Source organism: Anopheles nili, chromosome 3, assembly GCF_943737925.1.
Source record: "Anopheles nili chromosome 3, idAnoNiliSN_F5_01, whole genome shotgun sequence".
Taxonomy (NCBI): Eukaryota; Metazoa; Arthropoda; class Insecta; order Diptera; family Culicidae; genus Anopheles; species Anopheles nili.
This window is the reverse complement of record NC_071292.1, coordinates 61,216,549-61,239,187: the sequence shown is the minus strand read 5'-3', so window position 1 is coordinate 61,239,187 and position 22,639 is coordinate 61,216,549. Positions and strand designations below refer to the sequence as shown.

General features: G+C 49.4%; 6 protein-coding genes across 6 annotated transcripts; 3 read left to right on the top strand and 3 right to left on the bottom strand.

Moving 5' to 3' along the window:
• The first annotated feature begins 252 nt into the window (after positions 1-252).
• Positions 253-3,326, top strand: LOC128723588 (xylosyltransferase oxt). Its single transcript, XM_053817344.1, has 4 exons — positions 253-884; positions 960-1,102; positions 1,183-1,343; positions 1,422-3,326. Exons 1-4 carry the CDS (start codon positions 253-255, stop codon positions 3,324-3,326), a joined length of 2,841 nt encoding a protein of 946 aa, XP_053673319.1.
• A 764-nt stretch (positions 3,327-4,090) lies between these two features.
• Positions 4,091-4,969, bottom strand: LOC128724760 (elongator complex protein 5). The gene is made up of 3 exons (XM_053818482.1): positions 4,864-4,969; positions 4,259-4,805; positions 4,091-4,187 (listed from the first exon to the last, which is right to left on the bottom strand). Exons 1-3 carry the CDS (start codon positions 4,967-4,969, stop codon positions 4,091-4,093), a joined length of 750 nt encoding a protein of 249 aa, XP_053674457.1.
• A 433-nt stretch (positions 4,970-5,402) lies between these two features.
• LOC128723733 (iron-sulfur cluster assembly scaffold protein IscU) lies at positions 5,403-6,083 on the top strand. The gene has a single exon (XM_053817499.1). The coding sequence runs from the start codon at positions 5,487-5,489 to the stop codon at positions 5,937-5,939; it is 453 nt and encodes a 150-aa protein (XP_053673474.1). The 5' UTR covers positions 5,403-5,486; the 3' UTR covers positions 5,940-6,083.
• A 790-nt stretch (positions 6,084-6,873) lies between these two features.
• On the top strand, positions 6,874-10,197 carry LOC128725092 (protein ecdysoneless). The gene is made up of 2 exons (XM_053818811.1): positions 6,874-7,141; positions 7,219-10,197. Exons 1-2 carry the CDS (start codon positions 6,874-6,876, stop codon positions 9,063-9,065), a joined length of 2,115 nt encoding a protein of 704 aa, XP_053674786.1. The 3' UTR covers positions 9,066-10,197.
• Positions 10,198-10,261: 64 nt separating this feature from the next.
• LOC128723440 (uncharacterized) lies at positions 10,262-12,074 on the bottom strand. The gene is made up of 4 exons (XM_053817182.1): positions 11,985-12,074; positions 11,549-11,902; positions 11,209-11,457; positions 10,262-11,123 (listed from the first exon to the last, which is right to left on the bottom strand). The coding sequence occupies exons 1-4, from the start codon at positions 12,017-12,019 to the stop codon at positions 10,850-10,852; spliced, it is 912 nt and encodes a 303-aa protein (XP_053673157.1). The 5' UTR covers positions 12,020-12,074; the 3' UTR covers positions 10,262-10,849.
• A 608-nt stretch (positions 12,075-12,682) lies between these two features.
• On the bottom strand, positions 12,683-21,780 carry LOC128724759 (uncharacterized). Its single transcript, XM_053818481.1, has 3 exons — positions 21,697-21,780; positions 20,754-20,803; positions 12,683-12,952 (listed from the first exon to the last, which is right to left on the bottom strand). Exons 1-3 carry the CDS (start codon positions 21,778-21,780, stop codon positions 12,688-12,690), a joined length of 399 nt encoding a protein of 132 aa, XP_053674456.1. The 3' UTR covers positions 12,683-12,687.
• Between the last annotated feature and the right edge of the window lie 859 nt (positions 21,781-22,639).

The following is a 22,639-nucleotide window of genomic DNA, read 5'->3' as shown; positions in this document are numbered from 1 at the left end:
GTTGATTGAAACGGCAGAGCAAGGAATCTTAGCACTACTCGATCATGTGGACCATCGGCAGGTGAATGAGCTGGCTGCAGTATCACATTGTCACGGTGTGGCGCATTCTGGTTCGGTAGCATCCTTCTCTCGTGGCGAGCCAATGATTGCCAAGCAGTGCCCGCGTGTACGTGCAGTTTTTTACAGCGATAGCACTCGCCATCAGCCGTTTAGTAGTATCGCTCACTACGGCTGCAGTGCAGTGTAAGTGCCATGCAGAAATTTCCCTTGCGCCTGCTGTGGCGCTATAAGGTGTTCGTCCTGATAGGATTTATCATCGTGGCTGCGCAGTTGTTTCTGGCATACAAGCTGCTGCGCTTACCACTATCGGGAAACGAAACCACGGAAGAACGCGATCTCAGCCGGAAGCTCTATGACAAGTACGTAAGAAAGCCATCCACCGGAGACGGAACGGTTGGCTCGAACCTTACGATTTCTCATAACGGTGAAAAGGCAACCGCCGCGGGGCACATCCGATCCGATAGGGATAGCAATACGAATCAGCTCACGTTAAGATTGGATGAGCTCGAATTTGTGCCACCGTGCGAACTGACTCGCAAGGAAACCATCTCCGCCATCCACCGGGCAAAGAGCCAATCGTGCAAGGCAAAGATCGTCGAGGTAGCGTGCGAAATTCAGGCGGGAAAGTTCTACCCCCAACGTTTGCCGAGTTACTGCCCACGTGGCGATCACTCGCCGAATCGAGCTCTTGGATGCTTTCGCGATCAGAAGGACTTTCGTTTGCTGTCCGGTTATTACTCAACATTCAAAACGAACAATTCTCCGGAACGATGCATAAGGTTATGCTTGCAATCGGGCTATCCTTTCGCAGGCGTGCAATATGGGTGAGTACGATGAATTACAATACAAAAGAACAATCTACATGAATCGTTTTAATTTATTGTTTTCCCATCACGCAGCTATGAATGCTTTTGCGGCGATGAAGTACCGAAGGCGTCCGCAAAGCTGCCCGATTCCAGCTGCAACATTAAATGTCCGGGAGACGCGAAACAGGCATGCGGAGGTTATTTTACCATTAACGTTTACGAAACCGGCATACGTAGTGCGTAATTGGAGTGCGAACGCACCGCACGAATTGAAACTGTTGAGGTGTTGATTTCTCTTTGGTGTTTTTCTTTGTAGAATTTGCTGCTCAGAGCACAGAAACGGTACCGAAATCAGCGGATGAAACTGTACAGATAGCGTTTCTGCTCACGCTGAATGGTCGTGCCGTTCGACAGGTCCATCGATTACTAAAAGCGCTGTACAGCCCTCGTCACTTTTACTACATACATATCGATGCGGTACGCAAGCGTTAGGGCGTTTGTTCATCTAACGAAAAAAATTTATGTATGTTTTGTTGCTGCTGCTTTTTTTTACAGCGTCAAGAATATCTGTACCGAGAGCTGCTTAAGTTGGAACCAAAATTCCCCAACATTCGGCTAGCACGAAAGCGGTTCTCGTCCATCTGGGGCGGTGCTTCGCTGCTCCAGATGTTGCTCTCCTCGATGGAGTATCTTCTGTACGAATCCGGCTGGAAGTGGGATTTTGTGCTGAACCTCAGCGAGAGCGATTTCCCGCTCAAGACGATCGATCAGCTGGTGACGTTTCTGACCGCCAATCGAGGCCAAAACTTCGTGCGCAATCACGGTCGCGAAGTACAGAGGTTTATCCAGAAGCAAGGCCTCGACATGACGTTCGTCGAGTGCGACAATCGCATGTGGCGTATCGGTGATCGAACGCTCCCTGCAGGCATCACGATTGACGGTGGAAGTGATTGGGTGTGTTTATCGCGTGATTTTGCCCGGTACGTTACGAACGATGGAAGCTCGTCTCGGGACGAGCTGGTGCGTGGTCTGTTGCGGGTGTTTGAGTACACGATACTACCGGCGGAATCATTTTTTCACACGGCTCTGCGAAACTCACGTTTCTGTCACACGTACACGAACAACAATCTGCACATGACGAACTGGAAACGGCAGCTCGGATGCAAATGCCAATATCGGCACATCGTTGATTGGTGCGGATGCAGTCCAAACAATTTCAGGAACGAAGACTGGGATCGGGTGCAGGCTAGTCAGCACAAAAAGCTATTTTTTGCCCGCAAATTCGAAGCCATGGTTAATCAGGCGATTGTGCTGCAGCTAGAAGAATGGATCTTCGGTCCGTACCCGGCTGATTACGTGAATCTGCACGCGTACTGGCAGAACGTGTATCATCACGAGGACACCGCCACGACGGTGGATGGTGCAATGCTGAATGTAGCGCACAGTTTGCTACGAATTAACGCACGCACTAATGGGGCTCAGCTTTATGAACCGCTCAAGATACGAGAGATAACGCACTATCTGGAACGCGACAGCTACCGTGGGTTTCTCGTGCGCCACGAGGCCATCCTGCAGGATACCGGAGTGTTGGTTGAACTCGAAACGTGGGTATCGCCAATTGTGACCGCAAAAGTCACTCGCAGCACGTCTCTTGCCCGTCGCGTGATTCACTTGGAAGTGAGCACGGATTACGACGAAAAGGAGCAGCTGTCGCGGAACTTCCAGCGCATCATCGGTACGAATGCGGAACCGGCGCTCATTTTTCGGCTCGCTCCACCCATCGACTCTGAAAAGGTGAAGGGAGCCAATGCGACGAATTATTCGCTCACCGTTGAATGGATTGACCCCATGGGGGCGGCCGTTACTTCTAGTCATTTCACGATCGAGGACAATCCCAACGGGGCAGCACACACCTTCAACCACTTTGTAAAGGGCAACAAGCTGAAGTTGCCGCTCGCGGAGGGTATTTGGGGGGCACGGTTAGTGCACGGGAAGGTGCTTATCGGAGCGACGAGGTTTCTCGTTACCGCACCAACGTACCGCGCCACTGATCAGCAGTCGCCGAATGGATTGGAGCAGCACACTCATCGGCAGGTTATACCATTGCCGGCGGGGAAAAGACGGATGGGGGCTACCAATGCGGCCACTAGCAGCATGAGAGCCAAAGATCTCAAAAGAAGTCCCGTTGGCCATTCCGGAGATCATGATCGCAACGATCATCTGCTGGAATCGGACGATCAGTTTCATCAACAGCTCGATAAGCTGGTAACACAATTTTTCACCCTTCGAGAGACCTGCCTTATCCAAGGAGGAGAAGGAGGAGTAGGAAGGGCAGCATGGTATCCAGGAAATGAACCGAACAAACCGGGACATTTTGCGGATTGTTCGTCCACCAGCTGGAGCAGCTTGGCGGCGGATCCAAAGAGTGATATTTACGTCGAAACAGTGACGTCGAACTAGTACTACGAGATGGGATTGGGGGACTGCGGGTTAGATTAGAATGGAAATTGTGCCATTGTTTTGTTGTTTTGATTGTTATTCCTTAGTCCTCACGTTCTTCTACTGTCCTATATACTCGTTTTCCATCTATCAGCAAACCCCACGTATGTGAAATGAAAATCCGTCGTTAGATTACATATCGATAAGCGTGTTTCGTAATGCCGCCACGACATTTCTTCCACTAATCAATCTTATGCTTTTACCGATCAAATGCTTTTATAGTCACGTTCGAAAGTTATGGTAATTCATAAGAAAGGTACTGCAGTCATTTGAGCCAACGCGAAACGTAGCAGTCAGTGTTCATCAGTCAGAACTGCCAATTGCAAAAAACAAAAAGAAACATGTCTATAAGGAGCGTTGAGTAAATTTAAATCTCTAGTTAGCTTTTTAGCTATATATGAAAGTCGTTTAGGACACTATCAAATTATCTTGTGCAGGAGATTTGCGTGAATAAAACATTATTAAATGAATTGCATAGCAGAGGCATTTACGTATTATACCATTGATCGATCTGAACTATGAAAGCTCTGACGCCAATACACGTGAGTAAGGCCAATTGACCTCTTCGGACACGATTCCATCTGCATGGAGGTCGTAAATGTCTGACATTACTTGAGGAAGAAGAATAAACCAACCAACTTTAAGTCATCTTACTTATTTTAGCAAGGCATGCTCAAATACGGCGTGGCCAAAGAAGAACATTCGCTACGTTTGTAATGTTTATATTAAATCAACAAATCATCGTCTGGGTCCTCCTCGTCGAGATCATCTTCCGCATCTGGGTGGTAGAGAATTTTCCCTCCTTCCGGGGTAGATTTATAGCTGGAAATACGTTTAATTAAACGGAAAATACCGTCACAACTAACTTGATATCTACTACTGACAATACTTACAACTCGAAAGGCAATGTTAAAGCATTTTTCGCGGCAACCTCCTCATCTTTCAGGTCAATTTTAAATGTCCCAAGTGCGGCTGGATTCGGAGTCGGATCCACCTTATCTGATGTGGGCTGTCTGGTAACTGAAGGATGTTTTTCTTCTACCACGGTAACAGATCCGTTGTTGTAATCAAATATGTAGTATTTATTGGTGACTTTCCCGCTTCTTTTTTTCACCAACAGTGAGATATGTGAGCTGTCCTCGAACGTTATAACCGTATCAGCCATATGTTCAAGATATGGCAGTAGAAAAGCTTGTTGCAATTTTGGTTCCGAGATCCACACGAAGGCATGAACAACGGTAGCCTTCTTTTTGCATTGCGCTACATACTGGAATAGCTCACTGGGCTTAAATCGACGTTCTAACCTGGATATTGGTATGAGCAAAAATTCTGAGAACTCATTCAAGAGGTTCACTCCACACGGAAAAGCTATCTTATCTCGTTGCTCTTGAAGCCATTTAGTTATGAGTTCTGTTGCCATGGGTTCGAGTCCAATTTTATCTAAAATGTACAATCAGTATAGGCATTGAACTTATTTCCATGCCACCGTCGTACTCACCATGAATAACGATCACCTTTTGTTGGGGAAGAGCCAAATTACTAAGCAGCTGAACATTTTTAATTAGATTATGACTCCTTTTTTGATGAGGTACAACGAAAGACATGTTTTGCGAAGATATTTCACGGATATACAATAAATTTCAAATATTCTTGAGCCACAAAAAGAACGTGTGTTATTATTTGTTCGGATTCATTTGACAACCAAGTAAATAAACAATATAAAACGTTTTTTGAATGCATTCAAAATCAAACTGCAATTTTTGAGGAATTTATCTTACGATATTCTAAGATGTAAGGTTTTGATTCTGGGGCAATAAATTCTTCAAATAAAACAAAGATTATCAACCAATTGTAACAATGATTTCTCATTAGCTGATCAGATATATTCAATCAATTTTTTATTTGATTTTATCGTCGCACGTGCGCCGATTGTGCAACGAAATGAACCACTGCATTGTGTGGTGTAAACGGGTTGACAGAAATCAGCAGGAAAACATTGCACCACATCAAAGGCAACATCACAACGCAATAGTTTGGTGTTATTGGAAGCGGTGTGAATTAACAGAGCAGCTTACACAAGTATCCCAAATTCTCCGTGGAATTCAGGTGCCGGTCAACAAAATGTCTCTCCCGCGTAACATCGGTGCCTTGCTGAAGGTCTCGCGTACCCGCAGCGTGCCGTGTGCCCTTTATCACCAGAACGTGTTGGAGCACTACGAAAACCCACGGAACGTTGGATCACTTGATAAGAAGGACAAGAACGTCGGTACGGGTCTCGTCGGCGCACCGGCCTGCGGCGACGTAATGAAGCTGCAGATTAAGGTGGATGACAATGGCAAAATCATTGACGCCAAGTTCAAAACCTTCGGTTGCGGTTCAGCCATCGCGTCCAGCTCTCTGGCTACCGAATGGGTGAAGGGAAAAACCCTCGACCAGGCAAAGCAGTTGAAGAACACCGACATTGCCAAAGAGTTGTCCTTGCCCCCGGTGAAGCTGCATTGTTCAATGCTGGCAGAAGATGCAATCAAAGCGGCGCTTGAGGATTACAACAAGAAACAGAAGAAAAGCGAGTAGACTTTAGTCCCTGTGAGCTAAGGAAAGGACGACGTGGAAGTAGAGAGGAGCTTGTATGATAAGAATTGCTATGTCATAGTTTGTATGTATGGAATTTCTGTATGATTAGTAAATAAAAACCCTATTACGGTGTTGAACAAATTAAGCAAATCTCTTGATGTTCATATCGAGTGCTTGAATAAGAATTGTTTGTGTTTACATAATGGGAGGTAGTATGATTCATATTTTCCGTCATCCTTCAGACGGCAGGAATGCGAAATGGTAAGCTTGTAAGTTTTTTTTACAAGGAAAGCATTTCGCAACGTTACGAAATGGCTTTTATATCTTTTAAACTTCTCCTCTGAATTTAAAGACAACACTTTCCGAAGATAAGTGTTTAATGAACTAGTTCAAAAGATTTTTTTTCTACTCGTGCTATTATGAATTTATCTTTTAATGAATACAGAACAGTGCCTACAGAATAGTGAAACTTAACTCAGTTTGTAAAGAAGAAACAGTTTATTAAAGCAAGGAATGCAGAACAAGGATATTTAACGGCGACGCACGTGACGCACATTTTATTCAAAATATTGTTGACATTTTGTGTGTCAAAGGGTATGGTAGGAGCGCGCGAGATTGTTTTGAACAGCTTTGTTGTGTGCCTCAAATATCACTATTTTTTCAATTATTAGCGCATTTACAATCAGTCTTTTGATGTGCATTTGTAATTACGGTGGCCTGCAAGATATGGTCCTGGAAAAATCACAAACTCTTCTAACGTAGGTGGACATATCCTGTTACGAAAAGTGAAGAAGAAGATCTTTGTCTTCCTACTATCCGCATAAAAATCGATTGCATCCCTCTGTGGGGGGGGCAAACACCTTTCGAAGGCTAACGGGCTGGGTGTAGTTGGCTGGATACAAAGGGCCGCTGTACTTGAACCTCCATAGGAAACATGACGCATCGCGAGATACTGCAGTCGATCCGGGAGGACGATTTTGTGGAATATTTTTTGTTTCCCGAACGCCCATCCGATCCTTCCGATGTGGAGCTGGAAAACAACGAAAACTCCTTGGAGCCACTTCTGCAGCAGGTGAACCAACTCGCGGAGATTTTCTGCCAGCGGTACATCTGGCATCGGGACGGGTTTCGAGTGGTTCCAAGGCTACTGAACGATTCGCGTATGCTCATCGCCGCTGCAACCGGGGACAGTGAGACCAACGGTAATGAGTGTAACTGGTTTTGTTCGATTAGTAACGAATGGCATCTAAAAGTTGGACTTTGTTCGTTCTATTTATAGCAAAACTACCATCTCATCTGTACGGGATTTCGCACGTCGGTGACAACGTTCAAGATGAGTGGTTCATCGTCGCCCTGCTGTTTTATCTTACCGAACGCATCCCCGGCCTGGTGGCACGCGTAGTGGATGCCGATGGAGAGTTCCTTCTAATCGAAGCCGCGGAACAGCTGCCCCGATGGGCGAATCCAGAATGCTGCGAGGGTAAAGCATTCATATGCAATGGAACGCTGCGCCTCGTGGGACCACCGGAAAATGAGGCTGAGAAGTCGATCGACGTGCAGCATGCACTCGAAATGGTCCGCGGAACGGAGGGAATGCAGTACTGTGTCAGCGAAGAGGTGGACCAATGCATACGGGAGAGGATTCAGGGATTTCCGGACAATATTGCCGACCACCATCATCGCGCGACGGTTAACGTTCCGGTTGGTGTGGCGGCGGTTTTGCGCGAGAATCCTCAATTAATCGCTCCGGCAGTGTTGGCTTTCTGCGGTCGCGATCCGATCGATCTGAAAGCGTGCCGGGCGATGAGATATTTTCCTCCCGAAAACTGTGTGAATGTTAGCGTCACTTTCACAAAATGTTTGTACGCGATGCTCGCTCAGAGTCGGTACCTTCCGGATCGACGCACGGGTTGGAGCATCCCACTGTCGACTGATCCCGACTACAAAGCGCACATGCTGGGTGTGAAGCTAGCCTGTGGGCTAGAAATACTAGCATCGCAGGCAAAATCATCCCGCACTGATTGGGAAACGGACAAGGGATGGAAGAGTTACTATGAATCTCTCCAAGCAAAGGGTTACTTCCGCGACAATATCGAAGGTTCGCAGGAGCACACAAAGCTGCTAACCATCGCCCGAGAGTACTATGTAGATAACAGGGACTCGATGCGTACCATGCCGAAGATTGGAGAAGAAATCGTTTCGATTCTCAAACGCAACGAATGGGACGTGGAGGAACTGCGAAAGGAAGGGCTAGATCTGCCGCCCGCAGACAGTGACGAGTGGATGAACATCTCGCCAGAGGAGCTGGACCGGATGCTTACCAAGCGTTACGGAGCGAAGAAGCTGTTTTCGCTAAATGGCAACGCAAATGCGGCTGAAACGTTCACCACGATGGTGAGCGATTTTCTGGACCAGAAAAGCGAGTTCGACGGTGTGGTGGGACCGGAGGATGAACGAGCAGCCAAGGAAGTACTGTCCAAGCTTGATCTAGGCCCTTTCAAGTCTCCCACGAAACCCAAACGAACGAAGAGCAAAAATGCACACGATCGCCAGGCGAAGGGTCACCATCCGGCGGCGCCATCAGAAACAGCCACCAATGAATCACCCTTCCACCAGTCGGCAACGGTTGATTTCGATGCGGGTGCGTTTGGGATGCACGTGCGAAACATGCTCGACCTGTTGATTCCCGAAGATCGATGGGATTCGTCAGACGAATCGGACATGAGCGATTACAGCCAGGATGAGTATGATCGCAACATCGAGGATATGTCGCCAACACGTACGAACAGAGCGGTCCAAAACGAGCTGAAAACGTACATGAACCAGATGGATCGTGAGCTGGCGAGCACCACCATCGGCAGGAGCTTCGAAACGGCGATCGACGACGACGATACGGATGCCAAACCGTCCGCTTCGAATGGCGGCACGGCGGGAGACGACTTCGATGACATCGAGACGTTTAAGCCCGTCAACATCGACGTGAATACGCTGCGGAACATGATGGAAAGCTATCAGTCGCAGATGGGAGGACCTGGCCCGGCTGCCAATTTGCTCGGCTCGATGGGCGTCCAGATATCGAAAGCTTCGAAGGGCGAGAAAGGAAGCACCCAACAAACGGATGTCTAATGGCGTTCGAATGCTCAAAAAGTGCGGTGGTACTTGGGTCTGGGAATGTGTACTTCCCCAGGGTATGACCGTTTTTTGTTGTCGTAACGCTTACCACTTCCTCCGTGCCAGATAGACGAGTGCTAGTAATGGACATTCTCCGCTTATCCTAAGATGCACCACCATGCTACATCCCAATCCACTTGCGTCCATTTTGTTAGTGCATTTTACCATCATCAGTAGCGGTAAGAACATAGTTTTAGTCGGATTGAATCCACCTTCATTTTATCTCGCTAAGCGTACCCTAAGCTCGCGAATATCAATCTTTCCTTCGGGGGTTTCTCTAGCAGATAAGATAAGAGCCCTAGCTCTAAGGAGCGTGAGCTGTATTCGTTGGTTAGGTTAAAGAGTTTACGCAGATATAGCATAGAGTGTCATACGAATTCGAAATAAGGAGAAAGAGAATTAGAGAGAGAGAGAGAGAGAGAGAGATATCTTGAAAATAAAAAAGATTTCCTTGGTGCTGGATCGTAAACGTACGTACAAAGAAGGTAGTTAAAAAGTAGGATCGACAGTAAATGTGGAAGTATAACCGTATAACAGTGCGATATGAAGAACCGAATTAGGTTCGACTTTGACGCGTGTTCCTCCTCCATCGTCCAAGCTACAGAACGCTGCCTATGTTTTGCTTAGAACCTTTACGCCACAAATCGAGACCTCATTTTGAATGTTAGGGTAATCGGAGAGTAATGTCGCTACTGCGTACGCCAATGCATCGAAGAAATACCATTCTTGATCGACTGGTCAAGGACATTCGGAGTCGAATGAGAAAGCTGACAAAGCCTGGCTTGTGTTCGAGTGTCGCATGATCTCTCCAAAACGAACAAGGCTGGCGTAGCAACACGACAAGGCCATACTTAATTACTGTGCATCTTTGATGTAAAATGAAATGAAGCTGGTTGTATTGAGCGTATGAACGACATTACTTTCCGGACCCTGCCTGAAAGAACGCGTACGCTTACCGATTTGTCATGATCTGCATTAGCAAAAAGTAATAATAATCTGGTACATCGAAAACAGTATCTCCATTAGGAATGGGGTAAGAAAGTGCGAAACCAATTTTGTATGTCGCTGTAGTTCTTGAATAAAACGATACGCCACGCTACGTATATATGATTAAAAACGTTCATTCTTTTATTACATTAAGTTATGCGGGATTATTTACACAACGCTTTACTACGGGGAAAAGGGCTCTGTAGAAAACAGTAAATAAGGGGCGGGGATTTTCACGAGGAAGAAAAATGTTTTCGACGTGGGAAGTGTAAAGGTTTCCACGCCTGCGGTGTTCATGGGAGGGAATTATTACGCATATTGACAGTATTAGTAAACGTTACAGATTATCCTTCTAATCAGGTTACAATTATTGCTCTACGTTTCATGTAAAATTGTATAACTAGTTAAAGTTCTCGCTGTTCGTTTCGACGTTGAACATTCATTTTCCTTTTGCTTTCGTTTCGTTTGCTTTCGTTTTCCGTCGTGCAACTGGAATGCGAAAATCTCCATTAGAATCGCATCCACTGGACCTGCTCCGTACAGGTCATAACGAAATCATTTAATTTAAATGGTTAGTAGGTATGGTTTGGAGTGGAACGGATGCATCGAAGACGCGAATTACGATAATTTTATCTGTAAGAGTAGCTCTTCTGCCGGCTAGCGTCAGTTATCAGTGTTCTTCGGTCCCGTGCGTCAAGTGTCCTTTTGATGTTGATAAAATCACTCCCCTCAAAAGCTCGCCCGGTTCATCCTCAGTACCGCGTGATGTCACGGTCGGAATATTTGCCGCTCATTTTGCTGACCGAGAATCGATCCGAGTATCGATCGCGCTCGTCGAACCGGTCCGTTTTATAGTCGATCTCTTGCGGCGTGTACCCGATGCTCTTCTGCCAGTGCTTCGTCCAGTACAGATCTTCGTTCTTCAGCTGGGATGGAGTTTTCGCGTCCCGGCACACGATCACGCAGTAGATCATGCTGCCGATCAGCGTTCCAAACCCGAAGATCAGGAACACCACACCCAGGATCCTGTGGGAAGCAAATGGCCGCTTGTTAGTACATGCACGTCCTTCATTCACGCCCATGTGTGCGCCCATCTTCGACGGCTACTTACCACACGAACAGCGGCTCCATAAACTGCATCACGATGACAAACCCGAGCGTAATCAGGATCAGACCCAGGTTCAGCAGCAACATCAGACAGCACACGCCCTTCACGTTCGGACAGAACGGGTTCGGTGCGGACATCGCCTCCACCTTGGCACCGTGCCGTCGGGAACTGCGTCCCGTTTTCGCCGTGCTGGCAACGCTGTAAACACTCCGGGGTCCACGAGATTGGTGCGTCCGGTGGGCACTGTACCGGCTGTAACGGTTGATCCGCAAGGAAAAGTGGACTCATTACACACATATGCGCGCTTCTCGGGCGTGGCACCCTTTTTTTTCCGTACACTTACCTTATTTCCGATGGTGCCTTGTAGGCCGCCGACGTGACGTAGATGTCACTGCCAGTTTCGCCCCCGTGATCGTAGCTAAGCGCGGACGGAGCCCTTGGTGGGGCACGCGTCGGTGGACTAGAGAGTGGGCGGGGTCCCCCGTTGTTCTGGTACTTGTGCTCCGAGCGTGACTTCCGAGCTGGAGCCGTCGGTGGGGTTGCCCGTTCGTTTGCCACCGTGTACTCGGACAGGGTGCGCTCCGATGGCGCCCTTTGGCTGTCCTCGCCGTCTGTCGAGTAGCCTCGGTTGGCTTGGGCGTACGGTAGATCAACCGTATCTCGTCCGTGCGTCGCCACATAGTGGTTACCCTTCACCCTGTGGGAAACGGACAACGAAAAGTCGCATTAAAGATTGTTCGGGAGCGCCTAAGCATGTAACGCCTAAGTAATACACTTACTTCTTCACCGTGCGTTCGTGAATGTTTTTCAGCATTTTGCAGCAGTTTTTTTTGGGTAAGCTCCTTGACGACCTTAAATGTAACGCGTTCGTCAATTTATCCACCCTCTGCTCTGGTGCTTGCAAACCCTAATGCAACCCGCTCGATCGCGATCAGTTGGGGTGGCGTACGCGAGCCAAAACGAAAAAAAAAACCACGCACCGCACACTATCCCGATGACTTGCAAGGTTTACTCGGACGTTTACCGCTCAAATTTGACCCAATAATCAAAGTGACCGTTGGATCACAATTTTTCACGTGGTTTGTTCACTTTTCGCCTTCACTCCTCGTCAATTACGTTGCGCGTTTTTTTTTCGATTCTCGATCGCGTGTTTCGTTAGGAAATGTGCGTTTTTGTTGCTGCTGTTGCTGTTGTTGTTGTTGATGTTGTTGATGTATATTAAATCACTCCGCTATACACACTCTCATCTGAGCCACAAAGTCCGATGCTAGCGGCTATCGAGTTAAGGGCGATTTACCACCAAAAAAAAAACACCAAGAGTGGAGAAAAAAAAACCCAAGAATAACCTTAAACGCCCCACTGGGAAGGCACAATCACTGGCACGCCGAAATAATGTGGCCTAAACACGGGGGCTCATCTCACCCACCACGGGCACAGGCGGTTTGGAGCGGTTCTCAGGAAATTATGCGCTACACGATCTTCCTAGCCGGACCGGGCGTCATTATGGTCAGCGTGATTCGCAGCTTCATTACCATCATCATAACCGCCAGCATCGGCATTATAAGGGGGGTGGGTAGAATCTTGCAGCAGTGCCGTCACACTCTCACTATCGCCATTGGAATCCGATGATGATGATGATACTCCTGCTGCTGCTGCTGCTGCTGCTTGGCCCCAGGGTTTGGGAGATTCGCGTTGCACGATCGAGCTGGCGATCGTTTGGTCTGGGGATTTCCGATTTAAATTCGTGCTGAAAGTGAAAAGCGTAGAACGAGATAGTATGAGAGAGAGAGAGAGAGAGAGAGAGAGAGAGAGGTGGAGAGGTAGAGCATAAAAAAACGGTTACAAAAGTGTTGCCCACAGGCTTCGGATGGAATGATGATCAAATTGGCCCATCCGTACCTGGGAGGGGGGACGATGGAATTTCGGAACCCCCTGTGCCGGTGCGCTGGCAAAAGAGCCGATCTGAAGATGAGCCGAGGCAATAATGATGCCCCCCTGATTTACCAACATCGCCGAAAATTGCTGCACCAATGTTGCAAGCGATCACCGCGCGAAGGAACACGATCGCGAAAGAGAAGCAAATGGGGAAGCGTGGAGCTTTGAATGCGCCAGTGGGAGGGCACAAACGAAGAGGAGATATAAATATATCATCGAACGATGTGCATCATCCGTATAATTAGCATTTATGGAATTGTGTTGCGTTTTGATCGTTTTCCGCGCGTTCTTTGCAGGGGTGCTTTTACGCGTGGCTTGATCGTGTGAAAATGCGTGCAAAACAATCGCAACAACAATAACGTTTGGGTACGGTAAACAGCTCGAAGATTACGCGATCCGAAGAAAGGAAGACGCACAAAAATGGGAATGCATCAGCGTGCTCTCCTCACACACAAAAGGTTGCCTCTTCATTTGCCCGTAATGGGTTTAGGAGTGAAGAATAAAAAAAAAAAAACAAAAAAGATCCCTCTGAAACGAGATGTAATGGGCGCAAATGGAATGGAAACGATGGGCAAATAAGAGCAACCACTCCCATGTGGCATCGCGTAATTACACCACCACCCAATAATAGAGCTCGTAATAATGATAGAAAAATGGAATCCCATTCCACTCTCCCACCCACCCCCACCCTCTTCCCCTCCCACACACAACCGTTCATGATAAATAAGGTGCCATTTATAACGAACCAGTTCTAATTATTACATCGCGCTCGCGTAATAGCAAAAAGGTGAGCGAAGTGCGCCCAAACCCGCACGGTACTGGATGGTTGGCCATTAATTTTTGGAAATCCATCCTTGAAATTAGGCCCGTTGACTTGCACAGGGCCGGGAAACCGGCAGGCGGATGACGAAACAATTTATCATAAACAGCTGCCGACGACGTCTTAAGAGCTTCTTCGCGTTATTAATGCGAGCGCACGAACGGGAACGTAACGCAGCTTTGGTTTACTTTCACTAGCAAAAGGGGGAAAATAATGACCTCGGTGACAGCATTGGCCATCATTTCCTAGGCGCCTGTGTCGCAGCTCGGCAGCATTTTCTCATTATTAGCTCATGTTGCGAGATTAGTAAACGGTTTTAAAAAAAAATCATATTTGAAGCTTTTCGAGCTTTCCGCCGTCGTAGAATTATTCCGCTTAGCAGTAACAGCATGGCGGATACGCTGAAAGGTGGTTTTACTTGCACATCCCCCCCTGCACGGCTGCGATTAATCCCTTTCAATCGGAAAGAAAAGATAAACAGAAGAGTGGAAATAAAGAAAAACCCGCCCGCAAAAGGAAATCCTACCGTGGCAAAGGCGAAGACAGGCGCCCAGGCGATTTTTTCTTCATCTTCGCCTTCCAAATGAGAGGGTTGGGCATGGCTGTTCGAACGATACCCGCGATGCCGATGGTTTAAAGTGCCGGGAACTCGCCCGGGGAGAAGGACGATGAAGCGATGAAGTAAAGGAGGGAGGCAAAAACAAAAAAAAATGCGCCCCATAAATAAGGCAATATCAAGAGCTAATAGAGTGGCACACCTTCGCGTCCGTTAATCGAACCTGTCGAGCGCGTGAAGCTGGTCCGTCTCACCTGCCCACGGTCACGACAGTTCGGAAAACCCGCGAAAAGAGCTTGGTTCCCGTTAAGGTAGGTCACCATCGCTCGAGCAAACCAGGTACGCGACCTGACGATGCAAGAACGCGCGCTCGTACAATCGCTGAAAGTATATGACACAGCCAGAGAGTAATTGGTTTTGAACTCAACGTGGTCTCGCGATCCCAGTACCGGTGCCATTGCCTTGCAGGTCGTGCGGCCATCCGGCCAAGCGCACGGTGGATGATATCATCCCAACCTCGAGGCCGCACTGTGTTTGCCTTTGAGGACACGCCTTTCCAGAGGCAAGCGTCGGACGATCGACGTCCGCAGGACGTTGGGACGGCTCTGTCGCCGGATGGCAGTAGCAAAAGGTGTGAAATTGTACCGCCGCGGGAAGCATTTTTCATTCAAAACTTGCAACACCGCCCGGCAAGTGCATCGGTTCCGACCGGGCCGACCATTTGCGCCCTAGAACCTCACGCGACATACCACAGACGGTGTGATGAACCCCACCGATATAGGCAGGACCTGTGTGTGTGTGCGCGTGTATGTTTGTGAAGGGGTAGGGACCTCAGGGAAGCAATCAATAAAGTGCCCGGTTGCTGATTTCATCTCGCGCCCGTTACGGTGGTGGGGTCGTGGAAAAAATTCGTGGGAAATTGTGCCGCCCCCTACCGAGCGCGGTCATATTTCTGTGTCTCGTGTTGCCGCCCTCATCGAAGGGTTGCCACCCCAGACCAGTGGCGTTTATTGAGTTGTTCGATGCATGAACCTTTCGCGCCGTTCGGATGCTGGCGTATTGCCAAGCCGACCAGACGGGCGTTGAGTCGCACTTACGAAATGGCACTGAGTTCGTGCAACAGCTTGGGTCTTGTGCTTGTCGATTCGTAGCCAGCACCTTTCAGGTGTCATCATCTCTTCTCCCATTTGTCCTTGAAAATGGGTCCGCCTCCCAACGGGGAAGGTGTGTCATTTCATTACCGGGTGGTGTTCAGAACACACCGACCGACCGACTGATGATAGAGGATGCGCTGAGCTGGAATGTGTGCGTTTGAGTGTGGATATTTCATGGCACGGAGAAACTGTGCAGGGATGTGTTGTAGCTTTCTACGGAATGAGAAGTACATCCGCATGGTGCTTTAGGATGCATATTCCCATTAATAATGTACGACACACGAGAACCCACGGCAAGTACACTCGGGGAGGGTTTCAGAGATGATGTTGAAACTTCAAAGTCGAACTATGTTACACTCAAAGATTCTTAATTTTCATTAAATTGATGAAACACCCGTAACACTGGAGAATAAGTTACGATCCAACCTACCACTAGCTTCGACTATTTTCACACCTGTACGATTTGAGGCACGTTCACGTATCACAGAACACCGTTTGTCACAGACCCCAAGGCACATTGTCAACACGATCGAGCCCCACGCGATCGCCAACTGGACCCACGAGGAAGTCCAAAACCCCGCAGCAGTACTGGCGTAAAATGTGTACTTCCTTCCCAAAAAAAAAAAACGATCACCATCCATCGAAGGAGGCGTTGGTTTAACGCCATTCATTTTTTCTTTCACGCGCGCACACCCGAAAAGGAGGAAATTTAACACCCCGTTAAAAAAACACCACCCCACATCCGGGGGTGGTGGAAAATTGGGCGCCACCACTAGGCGCTAATGATGGCTACTGATTAATTCATACCCGTCGGCTGCGTACGTACTCAGCGTGAAGTTGCCTTGACTTGTGCGCGATTTTGTCCGGTGATCCGCGTGCTGATAGCCGCCGCGCAGCTCTTCCGCAAAGTTCGCCGGTGGCCTTCCGAAGGACGGCCCTTTCGCTGTTTTGCAAATGATCGCGCGCGAATCGCTCCACTCGATGCCACAAGCCCCAAGGTCAACCCTAGCCACAACGCACGTACAACGCGCATGGTTGAGCTGCTGAAGGAAGCCTCGACTGCGCATCGCAATCGGACTGCCATCTTGTGGCTGCTGTTGTTGTCGTTGTGTTAGCTTTGTCTCAACCCGTAGCTCCGGAGCAATGCGTGCGTTCCTGGGTTTGGCCTTGCGCGGCATCCCTTTAAATCGCGCTCTCGTTACGGCGCATCCTGCCCATCCGGCCCATTATCAACTCGTTTAGCTTCAATTTCCATTAATTATAATTTTTTAGCCTGCGGGGGAAATTGCCGCCCGAACGCGAAACGGCCGCAGTGACGGCGTCCACTTTGGTGGTGGCTCTTTTATCTCCCCATCGGAACCCCGGGCGGGATTGGGAGAATTTTTACGACGACCGCGTGGTTCCCGGACAACTTGAGAGCGCTTTTCCGTCGCTCTAGCATCCGGAGCCTGTGGCTTTCCTGTGGGTTTAATGGATGCGCGCGCGATGCCCCCCCCCCCCCGAGGGATGCAAGCGGACGCCATTTGCTAGCGTTGTCACCCCACCCAGAAGGGTGGGAGGTGGGTGGAAACAATTACGTCGAAAAAGGATTGCCATCGACGGTCGAAGACGGTCCGCTTCGGATGGGCGCATAATGCGTTGCGCGGGTTTTGTGCGATCGGGTGCATCCTCTCTCTCTCTCTCTCGATATCTCGGAAACGCATCCGACCGGCGGGTGTCGGTTGACTTTGTGTGCGAAAAAAAGGGGGGGGGGGGAACACAAATGCACCCTCCAACCGGGGGGGTGGGTGAGTGAAGACGAACCCAACCCCGAAGGGTGCGCATTCGGACGGAAATCGAAACACGTCCGTACGCCGGGTTGAAACACGCCCGAAAGGCGCAAATCGAAAACAATCGTTTTAATCGCTTCGTTTGCACTGAGTGCGGGTTAAAAAAAAATAACCTCGGTTTCACCCGGCAGCCCTAAGGGGCAGCGAGCAAACCGATGCTCCATCGCGTGCCACCATCTTTGGAACGATGCTATAACGAGGGGCCATCTGGATGCGCCTTCGGTTTGGTCGGCAGATAAGAACATGCCCGCGAGGAATGACAAGCGCGGCGTCCTCACCGCTCGAGGGCTCGAAACGGGTGAGATCTTGTAAAATGACAGATAATTGATGTGGCACTGGCCGTGCCACCTTCACCGGAACCGGTCCAGGATGGGCTGGATGGTCAATGGAAACCGCCGTCCCAATCAAGGGCGGCACGGGCCCAGCTCGTTCGTACAAAAATGGCCGGCCGTTTGGTCGTTTCGGTGTGACGACAATGCTACCGGACCAACCGGGCACATCCGTGTCTTCTTAATGTCTTCATAACACACACACACACGCACCGGATTCCGGCCGGTGGCCTGGGCTCACACGCAATGGTTCGGCGTTTGACATGACAACCGCCCAATGGCGAGTGGCCCCAGCAGCAGCCGCCGCCTGTTACGAGAGCGGGGAATTCTATGGTGGATTATGAACCCGGCAGGGATGGATCGCTTAATTATGGCCGTAAAAAGAAATGGTCCCGAGTGCGCGGTGGACGCATCAAAAGCCCACCGGCGGCTTGTTTTATGGGGCCATGAGAAGCGGGCGCCGGTGTATTCATCGCTTGCGGAATTTACAGCCGCCTGATGGTATCCATAAATCCTGCAGTGAATGAGACAGAAAGCAAGAGAGAGAGAGAGAGAGAGAGAGAGAGAGAGCGAGAACGGACGGGGTGTGTGTGAGTGGGCAAACAGCCACCGTCGCTCCTTTCGGTCGGAACTTCCGTCGGTAAATATTTGCCTATGATAATCGTGCGCCGGAACGGTCATCTACGGTTTTGGGGCCAACCCCGACCCGGACTGGGTGCAAAGTGCACTGGCAGGCCGAGCTTCTCCGGCGGTCGGTGTTAATTAATCTGTGTGCGGAACACTTGGCCCTTGAAGTGGGCCACCTCGTGCCGGTTCCATCGACCGTCGAATGGTGGAAGTGACTTTAGCTGCCTTTTTGGATGGGAAGTTTGTGTGACTTTTTGAATGTAAAGTGAGCGCAACATCCCTTGTCCGTGGAGGAGTAGATTAGTAAGGACGACTTCATTAAATTCTCATCGATACGGCTCGATGAATAAACATGCGCTTAACCTCGTGGCGATGGCGGAAGTCGTGTTAGCCGCGGGTCGTCACATATCGCGAACGAACTGAACCGTACCGTTTCCTTTAAAGCGTGGATCGAGTGGCGTCTCTTTATCGGGTCGCCGTTTTGGCAGGAAACTCAATGGGGGGGTCCTATGGAAAGGAATCCACGATTAGCATATTTCTGATTTCCATTGCAAATAAATTAATATAGCTGAATAACACTGATATTTTTTCATTTATGTCTTCACGCGATCCGAATTTATGAAATTCATTGCCGCTTATATTACGAGAAAAATTCAGTTATCATACAAAAGTAAATACATGCAGCTTTTCTGCTGAGTGAGCTTTTACTACTGAGTGAGCTTTTTCTACTGTTTAGCGCTATGTTTTGGTTTTCAATAACGTAAGCGCGTTGGAAGTCTGACATTTGGGATGTTGCATAGCAACGATCCTTTTGCAATCTAGCAGGCTTAGAGTAACGAGCACCAGATTTCAGTTCGAGTGCAAGAAAAAAAATCCCCAATCTTATGCGCCTCCATGCTCACGGGTACCCGGTTGTTCCGTGGCGGAATGGTAAAATTTATCACGCTCATGTTCATAAATTGAATGTGATGGAAAATTTGTCGTTTACTAAAACAACGGTGGTGGTGGAGAATAGAAGCCCTTGTTGATCTCGCTCTCCTACTCACACCGAGCCTCCAGAGCCCCAGAGCGCCATCCCTTTCCACGACCCTCGGGCTATCAGAGTCCCGCTGTGTTCGCTGATGCACCTGGGTGCGGCACCCTTACCTGAAGCGAAATCAACGAGCTTTGGGTGGAGCGGAGTAGAGAGAAAAAAAAAAACATGCTATATTGGACATTTGGACGTGTCCTATTTACTCACCACCACCGTTCGGGGTAGGGCCAAACCTCCTCCCCGGACAGGCAGGCGGACGATGCCCGGCAGTACAACGTAAAATTTATTCACTTTATCTTCATGACTTCACCGGCACCGGTACCCAGGGGATCCGTCCCAAGCCATGGGAGCCCGGGGGAGTACGAAAACACGAGAGATATCGCACTGGCTGGCCAGGTTTGGACCACACGTCGACTTGCTTCTACAACCCGGGCGAACTCGGTCAGTGCGACGTCCCAACTGGCGGGAGTGTGGCGTGTGACTTGGCCCATTAAAAGGTCAGTTCACTCGGTTCGTCTAGCGATTCGCGTCCTACCCAGGCACCCTTCTCGCACACACACACACACGCCATGGTCTACGAGCATGGCCTCCCTCGAAGGTTGAACTACATACGCCCGGCGGGATTAGCGGCGTTGGGTCCGGTTCAATATCTCCTATTGGGCCGATCTGATTTACGCCCGGTTGGATCGCGCGCACTTTACGCCCTTTGCCCCAGCCTTTGCGCCGTTTGCAAATGGCCGCGCGAGCACTATAAATTAACGACCCTCGGCACCATTTTCGTCCTTTGTTTCGTCCTTTCTTCGGAGCGGTTCGTCTGGACCAAAGGGAGCTGAAGCTTTCTTCACGCTGCACTCGGAGGGTGGTCGGAAAAGTTAAACATCGGCGGTGAGAACTAAAACACGAACCGGCAAGTTTCGCACACGGGTGCGCGGAAGTGCATGCATTCCGTGCCGTACCATCAATCCATCCCAGGGTGGACCCAGTGGGATTCGTAAGAACATGGGTCCCGCGTGGGGTGGTGGTAACACAACCCCCTAACGGGGCTTAATTTTTCAGTGCCCTGGTGGTGGTGTAGAATAAAAAAAAAACTACGGGTTTGAGTGAAAAGTGCACCCGTCTATGGGCTTTCCGAACGGCAGAACTCGAAGCCAGCAGCGATGGGAGGTTTTTTGTGAGAATGAATCGTGGCAAAAAAAGAAACGAATTGTTAAGGTGTACTTGGGTTCAGTGAATGGCACTGGCGTTGGATGATTCCGTGCAATTACCTGGCTACGTGGCGTTCCGGTGTTCCGGACTTCCGGTGGTTGGGTGGAATCTGCAAGGAAGAGGGAAAAACTTGTTGAGTACGGTGGAAAAACGCTGGGAGGGCCATTATTTCGAAACATGATATTATTGCATATTACATGGCGACAAAAGAAGGGCAAAACTTTCAACGAGCGCTTGCTCGAGTCGCACACACACACAGAAAAAAAAGCAGGAGAACCGAGACCGAGGAAGGAGACGGAACACCCGTTTGGGCACACGAGAATTGAATGGCTCGAGGACTCGCCGTCCGTTCGTAATTAAACATCGCACGAGCACATCCAATATGCGCGTGGGTTCTTCGTGGGTTTGATTTCCCGACCGGAAGCAATTACGATAATGGAGCACCCGATGCACCATCGTTCGTCCTTTTTTTTCTTCCTGGACGTTTCGGTTCGAGGGTTTTTTAATCTCGGCTCAACGAGAAAGTCCTCTACACAAAGAGAGAAAAACTGTCGGTAAACCATTCAAATCCCCTGGTAAGCTTACGCACGGTAAGGACCTTCGGCAGCCACATCTTCCTAGGCTTTCGGGCTTCCACTCGGTCTGGCGAAAATGTCTGGCGAAAATGCATTAAAATGCGCACGCCCGTGTCCGTTTGCATAGGGACACTCGACCAGCAATCCATTACAAATTGAGCCGTGGAAAGAACTGCGGGAAATGAGCGTTTTCTGTTGTTGCGTTTCCTGCCAGGAAAAAGTCCCCCGTGCTGGGTTTGTGGAAACGAATTAAAGTCAACATTCCACCCCGGGACGCATCTTGGCATGCGCCAGCACAACCGACAACGGTGCCATGGGCCAGTTAATTAGTTAATTGTCTCGGTACTGTCCTCGTGATGCCGACTCACCCCCCCAACAAGGGGTTTCGGAAGCATGGCTAGCTCAGCTTGAATTATGAGGTGCTCACAACGCTCGGTGGCGAAACTGGCCAGTACTCACGGCCGCCCAATGGCGTACTGGACAGCGTCGACAAACTTCCGCCGTAAATCATCCTTCCTTCGTCATAAGCGTCATGTTTCGGGTGGGGTAGCGAACCATTCCGGATTCCCCGGTACTCGGCTACGGGGACCACATATTCTTTTCTTTTTTGCAACAAAACCGTATAGTGGACCTGGGTTGGTCTTGCCTAGAGGCTCTCCAACAGGTTGCACCGTATTGCCGCAGTCCGACCGCAACGCGATCGGAACGCTATCGATCCCGGGCCAGGGCCCGGACAGCGAAACCGCGCGTGTGCCATACATTATTCCCGCACGGCACCAGGTGGTTGGGTTCGGCGCGACCGACTCGGTGCATGATTTATGGGATGGCGCATGAAATGGTGCATTTTCGACCGCCGCCGACGGACTCGGCTACGCCTCGGGCAAGCGTGCTATTCTCCACACGACGTGTGAAGGTGATATTTACATGCGGTTTACATGCGCCAGTGAAGGCGTGCAGTTTTGCATCGCTGACTCGACGGAAAACACGCAAGAGTGGCCATTTTTTATGCCATGTGCTGTTGTTGTTCCCCCGTTGCGATGACTGGCAGCCAGGCGGGTTCGCTTTCAATCAATATCACTTTCGATGAGCGAATCCACCAAACGATGGTGAGGATCTTGTGGGAATTTTTCCCATCCGTACTCTCATGGGAAAAGCTTCTAAGCCCTGTAAGGTGGAAAATAGTCGACCGTTTTTCCTCTATCAAACGGGCAGATTAGAAACCCACCAGTTCCCAAGCTGTTGCTTGATCGAATACAAATCATACATTCCACAAACTTGGGGCTCGGCTGTACCGGGAAAACCCATATCCTGTTTCGGCTAATGACTGTGCAACTGCATTCACGCCGGAACAATAGAGTGTGGCTTGAAAA

Excerpts from the sequence above, each read along its gene's own strand:
- LOC128723440 (XM_053817182.1), bottom strand. The coding sequence starts at position 12,019 with ATGCTGAAAAACATTCACGAACGCACGGTGAAGAA. Across the intron at positions 11,458-11,548 it reads AAGGCACCATCGGAAATAAG|CCGGTACAGTGCCCACCGGA; the intron begins GTAAGTGTACGG and ends CAACCGTTACAG. Across the intron at positions 11,124-11,208 it reads ATGGAGCCGCTGTTCGTGTG|GATCCTGGGTGTGGTGTTCC; the intron begins GTAAGTAGCCGT and ends TGCTTCCCACAG.
- LOC128724760 (XM_053818482.1), bottom strand. The coding sequence starts at position 4,969 with ATGTCTTTCGTTGTACCTCATCAAAAAAGGAGTCATAATCTAATTAAA. Across the intron at positions 4,806-4,863 it reads AAAGGTGATCGTTATTCATG|ATAAAATTGGACTCGAACCC; the intron begins GTGAGTACGACG and ends TGTACATTTTAG. Across the intron at positions 4,188-4,258 it reads TTAACATTGCCTTTCGAGTT|CTATAAATCTACCCCGGAAG; the intron begins GTAAGTATTGTC and ends ACGTATTTCCAG.
- LOC128724759 (XM_053818481.1), bottom strand. The coding sequence starts at position 21,780 with ATGATTTACGGCGGAAGTTTGTCGACGCTGTCCAGTACGCCATTGGGC. Across the intron at positions 20,804-21,696 it reads CAGTTTCGCCACCGAGCGTT|ATTCCACCCAACCACCGGAA; the intron begins GTGAGCACCTCA and ends TCTTCCTTGCAG. Across the intron at positions 12,953-20,753 it reads CCGGAACGCCACGTAGCCAG|CACGAATTTAAATCGGAAAT; the intron begins GTAATTGCACGG and ends TTTCACTTTCAG.
- LOC128723733 (XM_053817499.1), top strand. The coding sequence starts at position 5,487 with ATGTCTCTCCCGCGTAACATCGGTGCCTTGCTGAAGGTCTCGCGTACC.
- LOC128725092 (XM_053818811.1), top strand. The coding sequence starts at position 6,874 with ATGACGCATCGCGAGATACTGCAGTCGATCCGGGAGGACGATTTTGTG. Across the intron at positions 7,142-7,218 it reads CGGGGACAGTGAGACCAACG|CAAAACTACCATCTCATCTG; the intron begins GTAATGAGTGTA and ends TTCTATTTATAG.
- LOC128723588 (XM_053817344.1), top strand. The coding sequence starts at position 253 with ATGCAGAAATTTCCCTTGCGCCTGCTGTGGCGCTATAAGGTGTTCGTC. Across the intron at positions 885-959 it reads TTCGCAGGCGTGCAATATGG|CTATGAATGCTTTTGCGGCG; the intron begins GTGAGTACGATG and ends CCCATCACGCAG. Across the intron at positions 1,344-1,421 it reads ACTACATACATATCGATGCG|CGTCAAGAATATCTGTACCG; the intron begins GTACGCAAGCGT and ends TTTTTTTTACAG.